At 42.9% G+C, this 16,574-nt stretch overlaps 1 protein-coding gene across 2 annotated transcripts in view; it reads left to right on the top strand.

Annotated features, from left to right (window-relative positions):
- Positions 1–16,574, top strand: part of FAF1 (Fas associated factor 1) — a 297,443-nt gene that overhangs the window by 13,392 nt on the left and 267,477 nt on the right. For both annotated transcript variants that reach the window (XM_019531400.1, XM_019531401.1), the window contains exon 2: positions 10,060–10,128. In XM_019531400.1, coding sequence (XP_019386945.1) covers positions 10,060–10,128 — 69 coding nt within the window. The remainder of the gene's footprint in view (positions 1–10,059; positions 10,129–16,574) is intronic.

Here is a 16,574-nt window from a genome sequence, read left to right as displayed (position 1 = left end):
GACCCCACTGGTCACAGGGCACCACGATGAGTGACTGCCATCAATCACAACCCTCTGGGTCCGACCACGGAGCCAGTTTCCCAGCCAGCGGATCGTGGTGGAGCCAAGGCCACAACTGGCCAGTTTGGCCAAGAGGTGATCGTGGGATACCAGATCAAAAGTTTTTCTGAAGTCAAGATATATGACATCAATCTCTTCTCCCTCGTCCAGGTGATATTTTGAATGGTGGCGGGAAGAATGAGAAATTTATTGTGCTTTTTAAAAGTATGTGACATTGCAATGAGATTGAGTATTCAGATCCACTTTTGTACAAACAAACTTGTGACTGCAATATTCATAGGTGCTGAACAATCTTTGGAAAAATTGATAACTTTGGAAAAACTGACAACTTCTTTAAGAGTTGGGACATAATACAATATTATGCCTGTATAAATTAGCAGCATCCCTTCCATGTCCCTTTCCCTTTTCTATAAAACTCTGTCTTTCTGCTCATCCTTTCATAGCAATGTAGGTTATTGGCTTTGAGGGCTTGTGCCTCTGAACGAGTTTAGTTTCAGTCTTCTGCCTGACGTCACGCTAAGAGGCATACATGAAGGGGAATGGAGCCAGAAGAATAACCACTTTAATTGATTAACTTTTATCCTAGAAAAGAAAGATGAATTCCTGTCAGTCCACCTGGGGAAGTTAGAAAAACCATTATTTAGAATGTGAGGCTGCCTTTGCTGTGTTGAAGCCATTGTACAAGATGTGGCCAACTGATTTTTATTTTCCATTTAATCATTTCTGCCAGAGGTCCTATAAAGACCCACTTGGGCTCAGGAGGTGAGGCAAGGCCATCCATTTTAACTTCTCCCACCATTAGGTGCATGAGGAAGAAGTCATGCATTGCCAGCCAGTCCTGTCCTGGGCCAGTTTTTAACTTGTTCATATTACTGATCTCTAGAGGTGATTGAACTACCAAACAGGGCTTGTTAGGGAGCCTGTTTGCTTTCTCTAAGTGTGGCCACAGTAAGTCCACCTCCTGACTTTTGTAGTATTTGCACAGCTATTGCAATCTGGGAGGGGACATAGACTAAAAAATATTGATCGTTATCTCATCCCTTTACTTCGGAATATCCAGGGAAGTTATCCATGCTGAAAGCGGTTTAATTTTCTTTGGGTAGATTTGTTGCTGTTCCTTGTTTCTAACCGTGCAGGACTGTGCTTAGTGTACTGCTACAAAAAGATTCATAACAAAAAGAGCACAGCTGCTGATAGACTTCTGGGGTGAGTTTTAGAAAAGCTTGCCGAACCTGTTTGAGTTAAAGTACTAGAGGTGCAGTCAGTGACCACAGTCGGTGACCTACCTAGCATGCAGGTAATAAACTTGCTAGCGCAGTTCCAAGAACAATTGGATCAAACAGAATTGCTTTGACCTTCATAGGAGCATAGGAAAGTAGGACTGGAAGGGACCTCGCAAGGTTAGCCAGTCTAGCCCCTATTCAAGGTAGGATCATCCCTGACTACCCCATCCCAAACCAAGTGTCAGTCCAGCCTTCTCTTAAAACTTTCCAGAGATGGAGATTCCACAATTTCTCTAGGTAGCCTGTTCCAGTGTTTGTCCAACCTCATAGTCAGAAAGTTCCTCCTGATCTCCAACCCGAATTTCTCCAACTGGAGCTTGAGGCCATTGCTCCTGGTTCTGTCTTGTATTGTCATGGAGAGAAAAAGCCCATTTCCATCCTCTGTAATTGCCCTTTAGCTATTTGCAGACTGTTATCAAGTCCCCTGTCAGTCTTCTCTTCTCCAAACTAAATAACCTTAGTTCTTTCAACCTTTCCTCATAAGTGTTGCCTCTGAGGCACCTAATGATGATTGTTTCTCTGTGCTGGACTCTTTCTAAACTATCTACATACTTCTTGAAGTGTGGGGCCCAAAACTGGACACAGTACCCTAGGTGAGGCCTCACCAGCACTGAATAGAATGGAAGAATCACTTCCCTTGATATGCAAGTGAGACTCCTGTTAATACAACCCAGTCTGAGGTTAGCTTTTTTCCCCTTTCTTTCTTTTCAGCAAAATCATGGTGTCAGCTCACTTGGTTTAGAATCTGCTGTAATCCCCAGGTCCTTCTCTTCAGTATTGCAGCCTCACTACTCATTCCCCTGTCTGTATTTGAGCATGCAGTTATTCCATCCTAATTGCAAGACTGCACTCATTCTTGTGGCATCTCATCTGGTTGACTGCAGACCATTTCTCAAGTCTATCCAGGTTGTTCTGGAACCTAGCCCTACCCTACAGAATGTCTGCAACCCCACCCAACTTGGTGATGTTTGCAGATTTGCTAAGTGTGCACTCAGTCCCATGGTCCAAGTCATTAATGAAGATATTAAACAATACTTGACCCAGGACAGATGCTTGGGGAACCCCACTTGATACTTCCTTCCAGCTAGGCATTGAGCCATTGATTACGCATTGAGTACAATGGTCCAACCAGTTCCAGTGCTTTAATACCCTCTTGGAGAAAGGTTTTTCCCAATATCTAGCCTCAACTTGTCTTGCTGCAACTTGAAACCATTGCGCCTTGTTCTGTCATCTTCCGCTACTGAAAACAGTCTAGCTCTGCCCTGTTTGCAACCGCCCTTCAGGTAGTTGAAGGATGCTGTTAAATTCTCCCCTTCGGTCTTCTTCAGACCTGCTTTGACTTTTTGACAGCAACACCTATTTGTTCTGCAGTTCTGACTAGGCTACCAGTCTCTTTGCTGTGTTTTTTCCAGTATATTCAGGGCATAAATATTATCACTGGATAACTGGACTGTTCTGTGGCTAAACAGTAGTGCTTTGCATTCCAGTTTTTATACCACATGTATTACATGCAGCAGATTCAATTGTGACCCTAAACAACAAAGGGGAGAGAACTTCCCTTTTGTCAAAGTCCAGGGGTAATATCAAACCTGTTGGTTAATTCCTAACTAGATATCACAGCATGTTTTGGATCTTAATAAAGATTTGCGAAGTTCTGAATAATTTTAAAAGGGGATGCATAGATTTCCAGTATGTGCTACATAGTCCCTCTGTTTATACTGTAAAAGGCTTTCAGGGAATTCAAAAAATTTAAGATGTGTTGCATTCTTTGCTTTGTATAGTTATAGTATATAGCTTAAAACATGATATGGGGGTGACTGCTGCTGCTTGAACCAACTACTGCTTCTTGAAATGTTGAGGGTATTGTGGGTTCTGTTCAGGATAATCATGCAGAAAAGTTTCCCTGGATTGGTAACAGGGTGATGATTCCAATTATGGTCACTTTACATTTACCCTTTCTTAAGTAACTTCATAATTCCCTTTCACCATTCTGCCAAGGTTGATTCAATCACCCATTCTCTGAAGAGCTGTAGCATATTTTTCAGCACGCCTTCAACATTTATTTTGAACAGTTCCCCAAGATGATTTCTTCACAACTAATGTCATATTCTTCTATCTTGTGTATAGTGTCAAAGTTGAATTTTGTTTCAAGTAAGAGCCCGTTTTCATTATGGGTTAACTGCTTTCATTATAAAATCTTTTTATTTGTTCTTTAGGGATGGTGAGAGTATTTCCGTGTTTATATTTTACGGACCCAATGCAACTGTGATTGAAGTTGCCTGCTAGCCTTTTTGTGGTTTTGATTAGGAATTCTCAGATCCACTTTTTTGGCTGCCACCTCTACTTCCTGTGCCTGCTCATCCATATGTGCTTATTTTTCTTTCCTTTTTTGATAGCGTTACCAGTTTAACAGATGAAAATGATATAACTAAACAGATAATTTTCTTGTGCTCGGTAGCATTGAGGTGGTTCAGTTTTGTCTATTTCCTTCTTCACATGCTCTCTTCCTCCTCTGAAAATCCCAGTATATTCTTGGGTGTCTCAACTTATATCTTTCTTAAGGTCCCCTAAGCATTTTCTACCTTATAGATGGAATCCAAGTCCGTGAAGATGGACAATATAATATGTTTGACAGCTTTAAGTTCAAGCTCCATTTTTCTTTAGGTTTTCTTATGTCTGGAGGAATTGGTGATATATAAATGATGCTTGTTGCCTGCTTATGCCTGAGTGTCCCAAAGGGGTAAAAAAACAACTTAGTGCAAAAATAATTTAATTTTTTCCTTCTGTTGGTAGCTGAAAGAATTTATTTTGGAGGTGATGGGGTTCCCTGGCAAAACTCCATGAGCTGTTCTCAGTTTCTATCATGTAAATCAGTTCTGAGTGTGTCAATGGCATTGCTCAGTCCATGATCATCATTGGTGATATGAATATGCAAGCAGTGACACAGTGAGGAAAGAGAGGTAGTTTGCTGTGTTAGTGTCAACTCCAGAAAGAAGGCAGGATAGAGTTGTCTTATAGACCACTAAATCAGAGACATATCACATAAGCTTTCGAAACCAGCAGTTTGCTTCGTGAGATTCTGTGAAGGGACTGCAGGAAGTGGAGCTTCTAAACTGAAAGCAGCGATTAGATTGCAAATGGGATTCCATAATGAGCTTTTGTCATACTTACTGAAGTTTTCACTGCTCTCACTTGTAGGGATGAAGCATTCCTTGCACTCATTCATTGCACTTATTTGTTGGGGTGAAACACTGAATGATTGCCATCTTCATGCATAATATTTGGAAGCTTGCACTTACTCAGCTGTTACCAGCTCCTAATCTTGTATGGCTTTTTGTGCTGTGCCACTTAATCTTATCAGGGCAGCTCCTTCTCCCCATCGTGCTGGGTATCTGAGTAGGTCATGATTTTCTGGTTCCATTTGATGCAGTCTGCCCCTGGTTGTCTCTGGTCACTCGTACCAAGAATGTCAACACCACAATTATTAATTTCTTGTCATTTGAGTTGTTTCCAGATTTAAGCATTGCACATGTGCTTGAGTCCTTTAGGTAAGGTAGAACCATTCACCTTCTGACCCTGTTTGTCTGGAGGTTATTCACCTTGGTGCTTGCTTGTGTAATGAAGGTGACATGGACAAAAGAAGTGGAGACAAGTTGGGTATTTTACTAGGATCTAGGCATGCAGGATTACCGTTTGTGTCTCTGACCACCGTCAGCAGGGGATACCTGAGTATATAACATGTACTTTTTCTTTGGCACAGGGAATGGGTTTGAATCGGCTGTAGTTTTGAACCTTCCAGATCGTAGAGGGAAATCTGTCAACAAGCTATTACAAAGTATGATTAGCAGTCCAGAAAGAAAGATCACAACAGATGGATCCAGGCACCCACTCTGTGGTCTCACAGAAGTAACTAAATGGTTTAAAATGCAACAGAGTCTTGTGATCAGTGCTGTACCATTGGACACAATGGCTGGCAGGGTGCAACTGAGGCTATGGAAGTAAAGATTATGCACAATCAGGTGCTCTGAAATGGACCTGAAACCCGAGGCGGACCTTTCCAGAGGAGCTGATCTAGGCTGGCCAACATGGCAATGCCTGCATTGCCTGCGCACACAAACTGGAAGATCAGAAACAAGATCAAATGGGGCTATTCTAATGACACAAATATATGCAAGTGTGGTGAAGTGCAGACTAAGGAGCACCTGCTCACTTTTCAACTCCTTGGTGAGACCTGTAGGAAGGGGGACCTCACTATAGCAATGGAAAGAGCCGTCGCTTATGCATGATTCTGGAAAAACATCTGGTTTATGATATGAGAAAAAGTAGTCCGTTAATATCTGGAAGCAGTAGATGCTGTTTTCAGTCATCTGTATGGCTTTTAAAGCTAACAAGAGTGCCAACCGTACTGGAGATGAGAAGAACCTAAGTCTGTTTGGGATTCAAATAAATTTGCTTAATGTCCCTAGACTTTGTATCTGTTAAAGCAGTATTTCTGTTCCCCATAACTTTGGCAATGAATGCATGCATCTATTTAATAATGTACCAGTATTGTAACATTTTATAAAGTCAGGGTGTACTAAGAAACAGGGACATGTCTATATTTCACAGGCCTTGAAAGGTAGTACATTACTTACACACTTGCATCCCATCATATTTTTTTCAGTTATCCAGAAGTGATTTAACTTAGTTGAGGAAAAAGGAAAAAATGGAAGTTTACACATGAAGTTACTTTATCATATGAACATACAAACCATTAACTACATGGTAAAAGAGACAGGCACGGTCTTGGCTGCTTGTATGCATGTTTTTGCTTTGCAGCAAATGGAAGCTAAGCTTCAGTAGCTTAGCCCATGGTGAGAGAGGTAAATTGGGTCGCGCACTGTTAATATGTCTGTGACCTTAACAAAGAATGATGTGGATTTTCAGTTCGCTTGTGCAAATCGACGGGGTGGAGGTGGCTAGGGAGGTGGCCAGTGGATTGCTAACTGTATACTTGAGAGAGACAACTAGCCACACAAGCCCTAAAAAAAGTGAGACGGGCTCATACGTCGCAGTGACAATACCTACACTGAAGACCTGTTCAGAGCTGCAGACATAAGTGTTTTGGATGGAAAAGTGTTCTTGGAAGGGTATATGAAAAATATATACCAAATCCCACTTCATTAGTAGGAGCAGTTATGAATGTTTCAGCCTCTTTTGTATGGGGGATTTTGTCACCCTATGTGTGGCTCTTTGGTGTAGTTAATAATGAACAGGTACTTGAGCTCTAAGCTCTTGGTGAACATGATGCTCTCCCATATTTCCTGGACCACCACAGCTACAACAGCAGTCTAGTCCTCCTACAAGATTGAACAGAACAGTGAGCAGAATTCAGCAACATCTGCTCCTTACTAATATTTGTGACCATTTCTACTTTTAGCGGTCAGACCTGGAATCATTAGGGAGAGGGAAAAAAATATACTGAGCAATTGTCAGTGGTTATGACTGCACCTTCTATCAGGGGTGTCTGTTGGATTCATTGCTGCTTTGGGTAGCTAGATAGCTGCTGTAGCCACAAAGGCCTTGTTACAATTTTCAGTTAAGCAGAAAATGAGGTCTTTTTTTTCCTTCTTGAATATGGATCTAGTTGCATTATCTGTATTTTCATAATGTTCAGGTTGGGTTGCAAAACTATAATTGGTTAATCACAAGTAAGGAGACTTGTAACTAGCTCAGACAGGGAGAGGGAAAAGAACATGTCATGTTAGTGCATTATGCAGTTCACTAACTTCTGTTCAATTCCAGTTGCTCTCAAGGGGTTGTTTCTGATCCCCTCCAAGTTGCCTTAGTGTTGAGGTGTGGAGGATGACCATTCTGACATTGCAGTAGCCAGGAGTTGCACTGAAATTGGTGGTGGTCAAGGTCAAAGCAGGTACAGAAAGACTCAGTCATATTACTGTGGTCCCTGGCGCATGTTCGTTTAATGGCACAATGAGCTCTGATCCTTGATCCCAAGAGTTGTGCCTCTTGCCATGCCACAGGCTGGATTTTGGGATCGGGGATCAGATCCCAATTGCTCCTTACTACTTGCTAGTGCAGGGGGACTCTGGGGTTATTATCCTGCTGCCGCCCCCCCCCCCCCACACACACATACACATACACATGCCATGCACTGTTAAGTTGAAAGTCAGGTGCTGCAGCCCTGCACAAGGAGGACCTGATGTTCGCTGCTGTTGGGACTGGCAGTCAGCTGATTGTCAAATTTTAATTGCACAGTTAAAACCTCAAAATTATGTGCAGAAAAACTCAAATTATGCAGAATTGTGCAGGTACTTTGTATGGTTGGGAGGTGGGCATGTGGGAGGGTACTTTGTGAAGGGGTGGGGAGCTGTGTGTGTGTGTGCACGTGTGCGTGTGCAGGGTGGAGCCTGGGGAGGGAGGTTCTGTGGATGTGGGGTACTGTGGGTTAGGAGTGAGGGGCAGCAGCAGGGCTGGGGGGCTGTGGCTTGGGAGTGAGGGGCAGACAGAAACACTGCCCAGCAAGTAAGTGTGTGGGAGGCAGGGGCAGGAGGTGCAGGTTGAAGCCCCCATGGTGAGGAAGGAAGTGGGGCAGGGGCTGGGGTGAATGGGCTCTGGGGCCAGGGTGAGTCATGGGATGGAGCTGTGGGCAGCTCGTCCAGGGGCATGGGGAGACTGCTCCCACCTCTTCATGCACCCCAGGGGTGGCATGGGGGGAGCACATATCCCCTGGATTTGTGCATGGGGCAGAGGTATCCTGCTGCTGCGGGCTGGGGCTCTGCGCTCCACTGCCTTTGCCCCAGGAGCCGCGCACTAGCTGTGCCATGTCCCCTGTCTGCCCAGCAGCAGGAGGCACAACATGGTGTTGCGTGGCTCTCGGGGCACTGGTGGCAGGGCGCAGAGCCCAGGACACAGTGGCTGCCTGCCTCTGCCCTGCACACACATCTGGGGGGCACATGCCCCCACCATACCTCCCCAGGGTGCTCACAGCAGAAGGAGTGGCCTGCCCCATGCCCCTGGATGAGCTGCCTGCAGCTCCATCCTACAACTTGCTCCAGCACCACTCACTTCCTCACTGTGGGGGGGGCCTCAATCTGCACCCCCCCTTTCCTCCCCCATGCCCTTTCCCCTTCACAGATTTGGTGGCTGGGCGCTGCTCCACACGCTGCTGGGCTGTGTTCCTGGCCTCCTGGAGCCCGTGGCTGCTCATCTGTGTCTTGCATGCCTCTTCCCCAGGCCCCTGTGCTGCAATCACCTGGAGCTCTTACCCAGGCTGCCCTGCAGCCCTCTGTGCTGGTGCTGCTGCACTGCGGGGTGGCCCAGAGGTGGCAGTGATGGCAGTGGAGCAGAGCGCGGGCTCAGGTTCCAAAACCATGTGTGCAATTTAATGCGTTCATTTTGTGTGGGGGTTTGTTTTTTTTTAACACGAACAATTAACACATTAATTGTGTGTGTTAACCATGATTAATTGACAGCCCTACAAAGAACATGTTAGTTTTGTGACTGAATGTGAATTTCAAGACCTCAAACAAAATCCTAGAACGTAACTCTTGCAGGGTCTCTTAAGAGTAGGTTGTGCTTTTTTAGTGGAGTTTGGCAGCAATGAGAATTAAGGTAATGAGAAACCAGTTGCAGTCACTTATTTAGAGTAAATAATTATTAGTACTTGGCACTCCTATAAAATATCTTGATGATTTCCACTGGTTTCACAGTGCACACATTGTATTTAATCGCTGTTTGGGTACGTAGGTTTATTTTAGAGCTCTGTAATAGACCCAGGAATTTGCAGAGATGCTTCTGAGTTGTATGATTTGATTGGGGAATGCTGAATGTCTTAAACCAATCAAAATATTTTGTTTTACTAAAATGTCCTAATTGTGGCTATGCACAAGCATTGCTGTAATGTCACTGACAAAAGATAAGCAAACAAGTATCTGGTCTCTGTGATAGTGCTACGGAGAATGGCCTTCTACAGATTTAGATCATATGCATTTTGACAAATGATGCTTTGGCTTGATTTTTGACACTGGTGCAAAAAGTCCGTTACTGCAGATGAATTCGAACCAGAAATGGGTCACACATGGCCATGAACTGACCAGAAGTTCGTATTTTTTGTGAACACAGAAGAGGGATCATGGGTCACAAAAGATTGGGAGCCACCGTCTTAGAGCGCATGTCAGCTGAAGTTTTTTTTGCAAACTCATTCAGGCATATTTAAAGCATCCAGAAAGGGTGGCAGGCCAGGATTATTTTTTTAAAGTGTGTATGAGATTGGGGGAGGTTAAAGGTAGTTTCCTGCTTCAGTAGCTTTATTTTTCAAGACTCTGAGCATCCAGCAGTTTTTACTGAAGAAGCAATGACAGGAGGGAATAGCATTCAAAGTGTCTTACTCTTTACAATTGCTTTTTAGAGACTTCATGTATTTTTGATTGATTAAACGTAAAAATACTGATTTAGCCAGATTAGTGCCCGTATGTAATCTTTTCCATTCAAAGTCTAGTTAGATTTCAGCCTCCCCTTACTAATTTTAATTTTGTTAATACTCATGCTGCTGTAGAACTCTCTTCTCTCTCCATGAGTATGAAGGATTTGTATCCTATGTGTACTTCTACCCAATTTAATTAAATTTTAAAGCATTAAAATTCTGAATTCTGTTCTTAAATTATCATCTTTTTCTCCTGTGTTTATTACTTTTTCTTCTTTTTTTTTTCTCCTTAAGGCATGTACCGGTATTGAAAATATTGATGAAGCCATTACATTGCTTGAACAAAATAACTGGGACTTAGTGGTGAGTACTTCCAAAGTCATTTTCTTAGTAGAATAACTTCGCATAACAGTAACTTCTTTATTTAAGAAAAACTTGAACAGCAGTTAACAAAAGATCACAGAAAGTTAAATATTTGATAGAAGAGCTGTCTTCCTGTTGAGTAGATCCAGGCTTATCTTCATATATAATATAATGAAAGATTAACTTTTAAAAAATGATGGTGTGTGTATGTACACGTGTGTGTGTGTACATACATCGTGTGTGTATAATATAAAAAATCTTTAAGAATTTAGGTAGTATCATTGAAAGAAATGAAAGGTAAGCCATTTTCTTCTAACCAAATAGTGCTCATTTTTGAATAGCTTAATTTTGCTGCTTCTGTTACTTCGTATTTCAGTAGTGTTTAGTGGATTAGGGATCAGCCATTGCCTTTTTCCACATTTACACCTCATGATATTCTGATATGAATGAAAAAAACAGATCCTGTTCCAAGAGTTGCAAGTTTTGCCTACACATTGTGGCTTGTCACAGGTGGCACTGGGGAGATAAGGTCATTGTGAACTAAGCAGGTTGGAATGAATAAAGCAGAGATCTTGGCTTGCTGCTTGCTTAGCCATTGTTTGCAGATGGTTCTTTGTAGACATTATAGATAAGGTTTTTGTTGTGAAAGATGATGGGAGCAAGCTGCTTTTAAACAGCCTGCCCCTCTGCTATGGCATTCAGAAGCCTAAGTTTGAACCTAGCTCTGGACTTTTGCTGAAGGCTGTCTACAGTCAGTTCAACTGTAAATGGTCATCTGGTCACTTTGGCTAGGGAACTAAAGAAAGCTGGACACGACGCTAACCATTTTCTTGTGTGTCTTTGGCTAGAGAAACTACTGGTCTTTAACTGTGTCAACCTCATGTGCCACCTAGTTTGCCCTTAACTTTTTGATTCTCCAAATGTTATTGGAACACTTTTCATGAATGAAAAGTAGCTTATTTTTCTCTCCTTTAACTCCCCCACTTCCCAGCACTTATATTAGTATCTTCTTATTTATAGATGCTACACAACAGGATTTTTATTGAGCTTTTGTTGGTAGACAGGTGGCTGCTTCTAAAATTAAGATTTTGGAAAGATTAAGAAGAAATAACTTTAGAAATGTCCTGTGCAGTTCACCTCAGAAACTTTGCATTTGTAGTGATTATGTGGGGCAGCTATTGATCTTACTCACTGTACAGAAAATCAGCTATAAAAGTGGTGTTTAGGGTTTTCCTTTTCCCTTTGCTGTACTAACTTCAGTACTTTAAATTTTGGAAAAGTGGAATGAAGTAGCAAAAACTTGCCCAGTGCAAATAGAATGCATTGCATTTAAATTCAGACAAACCATGTTTAAATTAAAACTTTACATTAAAATATAGTAAGAGTTTCTTTTCAGTAAATCATCAGGCCCTATCCCAGAACAACCAGTCACCCAACTGCAGTCATTAGGCACTTGGAAAAGTTGCCATTGGACATTGTTACCATATTGTGACAGCAGAACATTAGTTGGGCTGTCCTTTTTAGAAAGTCAGACACTCTCTAGTAATAAGATTTGTCACCTGTTTATAGCAGGATAGATGTTATATTTTCAGTTGGTTTAAGGCACAAGGATGAAAGCCAGGTAACTTTAACCCCCTATATTATTATTTACTTACTTGATTTGCATGCGGTCCTCTGTGGTTCAGTGGTAGACTCCTTGTCTACCACACAGGAGACCTGATTTTCAGACACTTATACAGCTACAGCCATGGAGGCACCAGACATCTGGACTCAGTCTGATCTTTGGATTCTGTCTCAGTGGCCTAAAGGGAGGATGGATGGTCTGGGCAGCTTCCACCCCTGCAAAAAAAAATCCTGCTCAGGCATATGCATCAAAGGTCTTGGTGGCCCTCATGCATACACCATGGTCCAGGAGGATCGATGGTTGCTACCACCATTGATTTGTATGCTGCCCTTCCCAACAGAATCTCAGGGCAGCTTATGAAAGAAGATCAGAATAACTTGCAAAACAGGAAAAATGCTCATAGAACAGGAGAAACTGTAGAACAGAAACCCACTAAACAGTGTCCGAGACTGGCTTTGTTTGCTAAATGCCTACTTGGATAGGAAAGTCTTACAGGGCTTCTGAAAGATGCCTGGGCGTAGGCTATAGTGGGCCTGAAGAGGGAGGAAATTCCAGAGTCGAGGGGTGACTACTGAGAGTGACTTCTCATGTGTTTTTTCCCAAGCAGACCTGCTACATTGAGGGTATTTGCAAGATGTTGCTGTCAGTTGGCCATAAAGATTGCACTGGGGCATAAAGGAGAAGGCAGTCCCTCAGGCCCAGATTATTTAGAGCCTTATAGGTCAAACAAGCATCTTGAATTGTGCTTGGAGAGCAGTAGCACAGACACTGGAGGATTGGAGTTAGATGCTCCCAACAGCCACTCCTGTTCTGTACCAGCTCCCTCTTCTAGGCTTCAAAAGCAGCCTCACATGAGCATGTTGCAGTAGTTTAATTTGGAGGTGACAGAACCATAGATGGTGGTGGCCAGATCTGAGTGCGAAAGAAAGGAGCTGGTGAAGGGTACTTGTAGCCACTGCTGCCCAGTGAAGATCCAGGTGCAGCAGAGGATCCAGGAGTACCACCCACCTAAATGACAAGGGGAGGTTGAACCCATCAGTGATCAGTATTTTAATCCTACCATCATCCCCTCACTTACCTTGTCCGGATTCCATTTCACTTAGTTCATCTGCATCTAGGGTGTTTAGACATGCTCCGGGAGGTGGGGGGACGCTTTAATTTGATGCATGCAATGCTCCTGCCACTGTGTTGCCACGCTGAAAAATGGTGGTGGGGCGCTTTGAACTAAAGCTTGTCAAGTGAACTTTAGCTCAAAGCACCCCGTCACCATTTTTCAGTGCGGGGACACTGGAGTCTGCCGGAGCACAGTAATTACCATGCTCCAGCACTGGATTAATAGTCTGCTCTGATGCGCTGTAATTACAGCATGTCGGAGCAGCCTCCCTGTATGTGTGTAGGAGATGCTAGTTCCCAAGTGCAGCCAAGACCTGGGTCAGATGAGAGAGAGAGGTAGAGCTCACTCCAGATCTCTGCGCAGTCTCCCTAGGTGGCCTCATGTACACGTTAAAGAGGGGTGACAAGATGGAGCCCTGGGGGATCCTGCAAGAAAACAATAGAAACAGCAATTGGTCAAAAATAATAGATTGTCTTATCACTTCAAATAATTTTAGTTACATGGATACACTTTGGCCAAAGTTCAGTGTGCTAATGGCCCTTGCATCCTGGATAACTGCTGTGACCACTGAGCTATGGAGTAAAAGCAGGATACCAGCACTGTTACTTTCTCTTTAGCAACATTGTGAAATATTATCTAGTTTGGTTTTTTTTCTTGTCCAGCCAAAGCTATTTGGTGAATTCAGTCTGAATTCATGGATAGTTTTGGAACAATCAACTGCAATTTTTTTTGATAACTACTATTTATTCTCCAAATTGTTTTTGATCATCTGGCACAGTGTGAGACTAGGGCAATGATGGAAAGAATAGTGGCAGAGAAGAGATTGTGATTTAAATAAAATATATCACTTTGTCACACGAGAGGGTTTTCATTCATTTTCATTAAAGGATTCTTTTTTCACTTTGATTCTGAAATCACAAAGTCGTTCTGCAGTTCAAGCCTTGATCCATAGGCTGTCCATCAAGGCAATTCTTTACAAAGTTCAGACTCTTTATTTACATGAAGCTAATGGGTGTTCTTCAAGATCTTCAGGAGCAGCTTTCTCTGAATGCTTCTGCACCCTGAAACTACCACCTAATTTAGTCAGGAGAAATACAGCGGGACATCCAGGAAGTTTCAAGTAATAAAAAGGAAACCGGGCAAATCCTGTGAGAATGAATACATCTGAAGCATTAAAAATATAAATATTTCAGGAAAGCAAATAAAAGTTCTGGTATAAAGGCAAGCTGACCCTGCTATCTTATTTTCATTTTGCTGTACTAGGTCAAGAATGATCTGGGTCTTCAATAAGAAACCAGGTTGAAGACTCCCATGACCACCTGTTTCCTCCTAAATTTTATTGTTATTCCCAAGAGAGTCTTTAATGCTCTGGGACTCCATCCAACACAAGTAGAAAGCAAGGAGTTGCAGAGTGAGTTGAAATGCAGAAAGGATCCCGAGAGAGAAATAAACTAATATTTCCAATTAGAAGCCAAGAAAGAAGTAGATCAGCTTGCTTAGAACAAAGACAGGACCTAGGCCTCAGAAGTTATGAAGGAGTGTTGCACCTTCTCTTGGGATAAACGAGATGACCTCAGTGCTTTGGGCTCTGTGATGACTACTTAATTCCAGAGGATTTTATGGTTTTCTAAGTCAAAAATCAGCATCTTAGACTGGGACTTTCTCTGTGCTTTTCTTTTGCTTTTGCAGTTGCAGTTTCCAGAGGTGCTGGAGCTGGAGCCTGTTTGTATAAAAGACAAGATGCTGGGCATGAATGGCCTTTGAGACATGCTCTGGACCTTTGATTTAGTCATGAGTCTAAAACAGTCTCAGCTTGTATGTGGAGCAAGGGTTTTCTTTCCTAAAGGCATATTAGAAAGATTGTATTTTTTTCATGAAGGCTTCATGTAGGCTTTTGCATATTTTTGGTATTTAGGTTTTCTTTGTTTGTTTGACATTTTAAAAAATTTTTGGTGAATCAATTTGCTATATTCCTTGCTAATATATGTGACTTGATTTATAGTTGCATTTGATGTATTCCTTTTTGGCTCCCCTCCCTTTCTTGTGGGAAAACTTTTGGTTGTGCTAATAGATTTTCATTGCAGGTCTTAATGTCACCTTGTGATTCTTAAAATGGAGAGAATCCTCCCTACTATGTAAAAGAATTCTTAAGACCTATATTATTTTAGGCAACCAATTTTGATTTAATGACAAATGAAGATGAAGTACTTCTTGGGTAAGTTGCTCTACTAGTCAAATACTTTCTATTAAAAAAAAAAAAAAAAGGGCAGCTAAATTTTAGTTAGAATTCAGTAAGGGACCCATACTTTCCCTGACCTTCCTCTTGTTGCTAACATATGTGGAAACTTTTGTTACCTTTCATGTCCCTTGCTAGCTGCAACTCCAGTTGTGCTTTGGCCTTCCTGATTTTCATCCCTGCATGTCCAAGCAATACTTGTACACTCCTCCCTAGTCATTTGTCTAAATTTCCACTTCTTGTGAGCTTCCTTTTCTTTTTAGCTCATTGAAGAGTTCCCTGGTAAGCCAAGGTGGTCTTCTGCCGTACATGCTAGCCTTCCTATGCATCAGGATGGTTCATTCCTGTACCCTTAGTAAGGCTTCTTGACAGTACAGCCAGCTGTCCTGGACTCCTTTTTCCCCCTCGCAGGGGATCCTGCCTTTCAGTTCCCTGAGTGAGGCAAAGTCTGCTTTTCTGAAGTCCAGGGTCCTTACTCTGCTGCTCTACTTCCTTCATTTCCTCAGGATCCTGAATTCAGTCATCTTGTGGTTACTGCTGCCCACGTTTCTGTCTACTTCTGTGCTCCCCACAAATTCATTCCTGTTTGTGAGCCACAGGTCAAGAACAGCATGGCCCCTGGGTGGCTTTTCCACCACTTGTACCAGGAAGTTGTCCCCAGCACTCTCCAGAAACTTCCTGGATTGCCTGCCCACTGCTGTGTTGTCCTCCCAGCGGATGTCAGGGTGACTGAAGTCCCCCATGAGAACCAGGGCCTGTGATCTGGAAACTTCTGCTAGCCATCTGCAGAAAGCCTCCTCCATTTCCATCCTTCTTGTCTGGTAGTGTAAAGCAGACACCCACCATGACACCACCATTGTTGTTCTCTCCTCTGATCCTAATCCAGAGACTTTCAATAGGCCTATGTCCAGTTTCATGCTGGAGCTCTGAGCGATACAGCTGTTTTGCATATAGAGCGCCTGCTCCCTGCCGGTCCTTCCTGAACAGTTTGTACCATCCATGATGTGCTTCAGTCATGCCAGCTCCCATCACGTCTCTGTTATTCCTGTCATGTCATAATTCTTTGTCCGCGCAAGGACTTGCAGTTCTTATTTGTTTTCTAGGCTCTGTGCATTTGTGTACAGATATCTGAGGTAGCTACCTGATTGCTTTGCTTTCTCAAGGAGGAATCAGAAGGCATCCCATATTGCCCCTTCCTGCTTGTGCTTCCTCCAGGTCACCTGCTTTTGCACTTACCTCAGGGCTTTGGTCTCTGTCCCCCAGGCGAACTTAGTTTAAGGCCATCCTCACTAGGTTAGCAAGCCTGTCTGTAAAGATGCTCCCTGTCTTTGTCAGGTGGATCCCGTCTCTTCCTAGCAGTCCTTTTTGGAACAACATCCTGTGGTTGAAGAATCCAAAGCCCTGCAGGTGACACCATCTGTGCAGCTGTGCATTGATGTGCAAGATGTGTTCACTTTTGCTGGAACACATTG

Source organism: Crocodylus porosus, unplaced genomic scaffold (assembly GCF_001723895.1).
Source record: "Crocodylus porosus isolate Cpor-Errol unplaced genomic scaffold, CroPor_comp1, whole genome shotgun sequence".
Lineage (NCBI taxonomy): Eukaryota > Metazoa > Chordata > Crocodylia > Crocodylidae > Crocodylus > Crocodylus porosus.
This window is presented reverse-complemented; position numbering and strand designations above follow the sequence as displayed.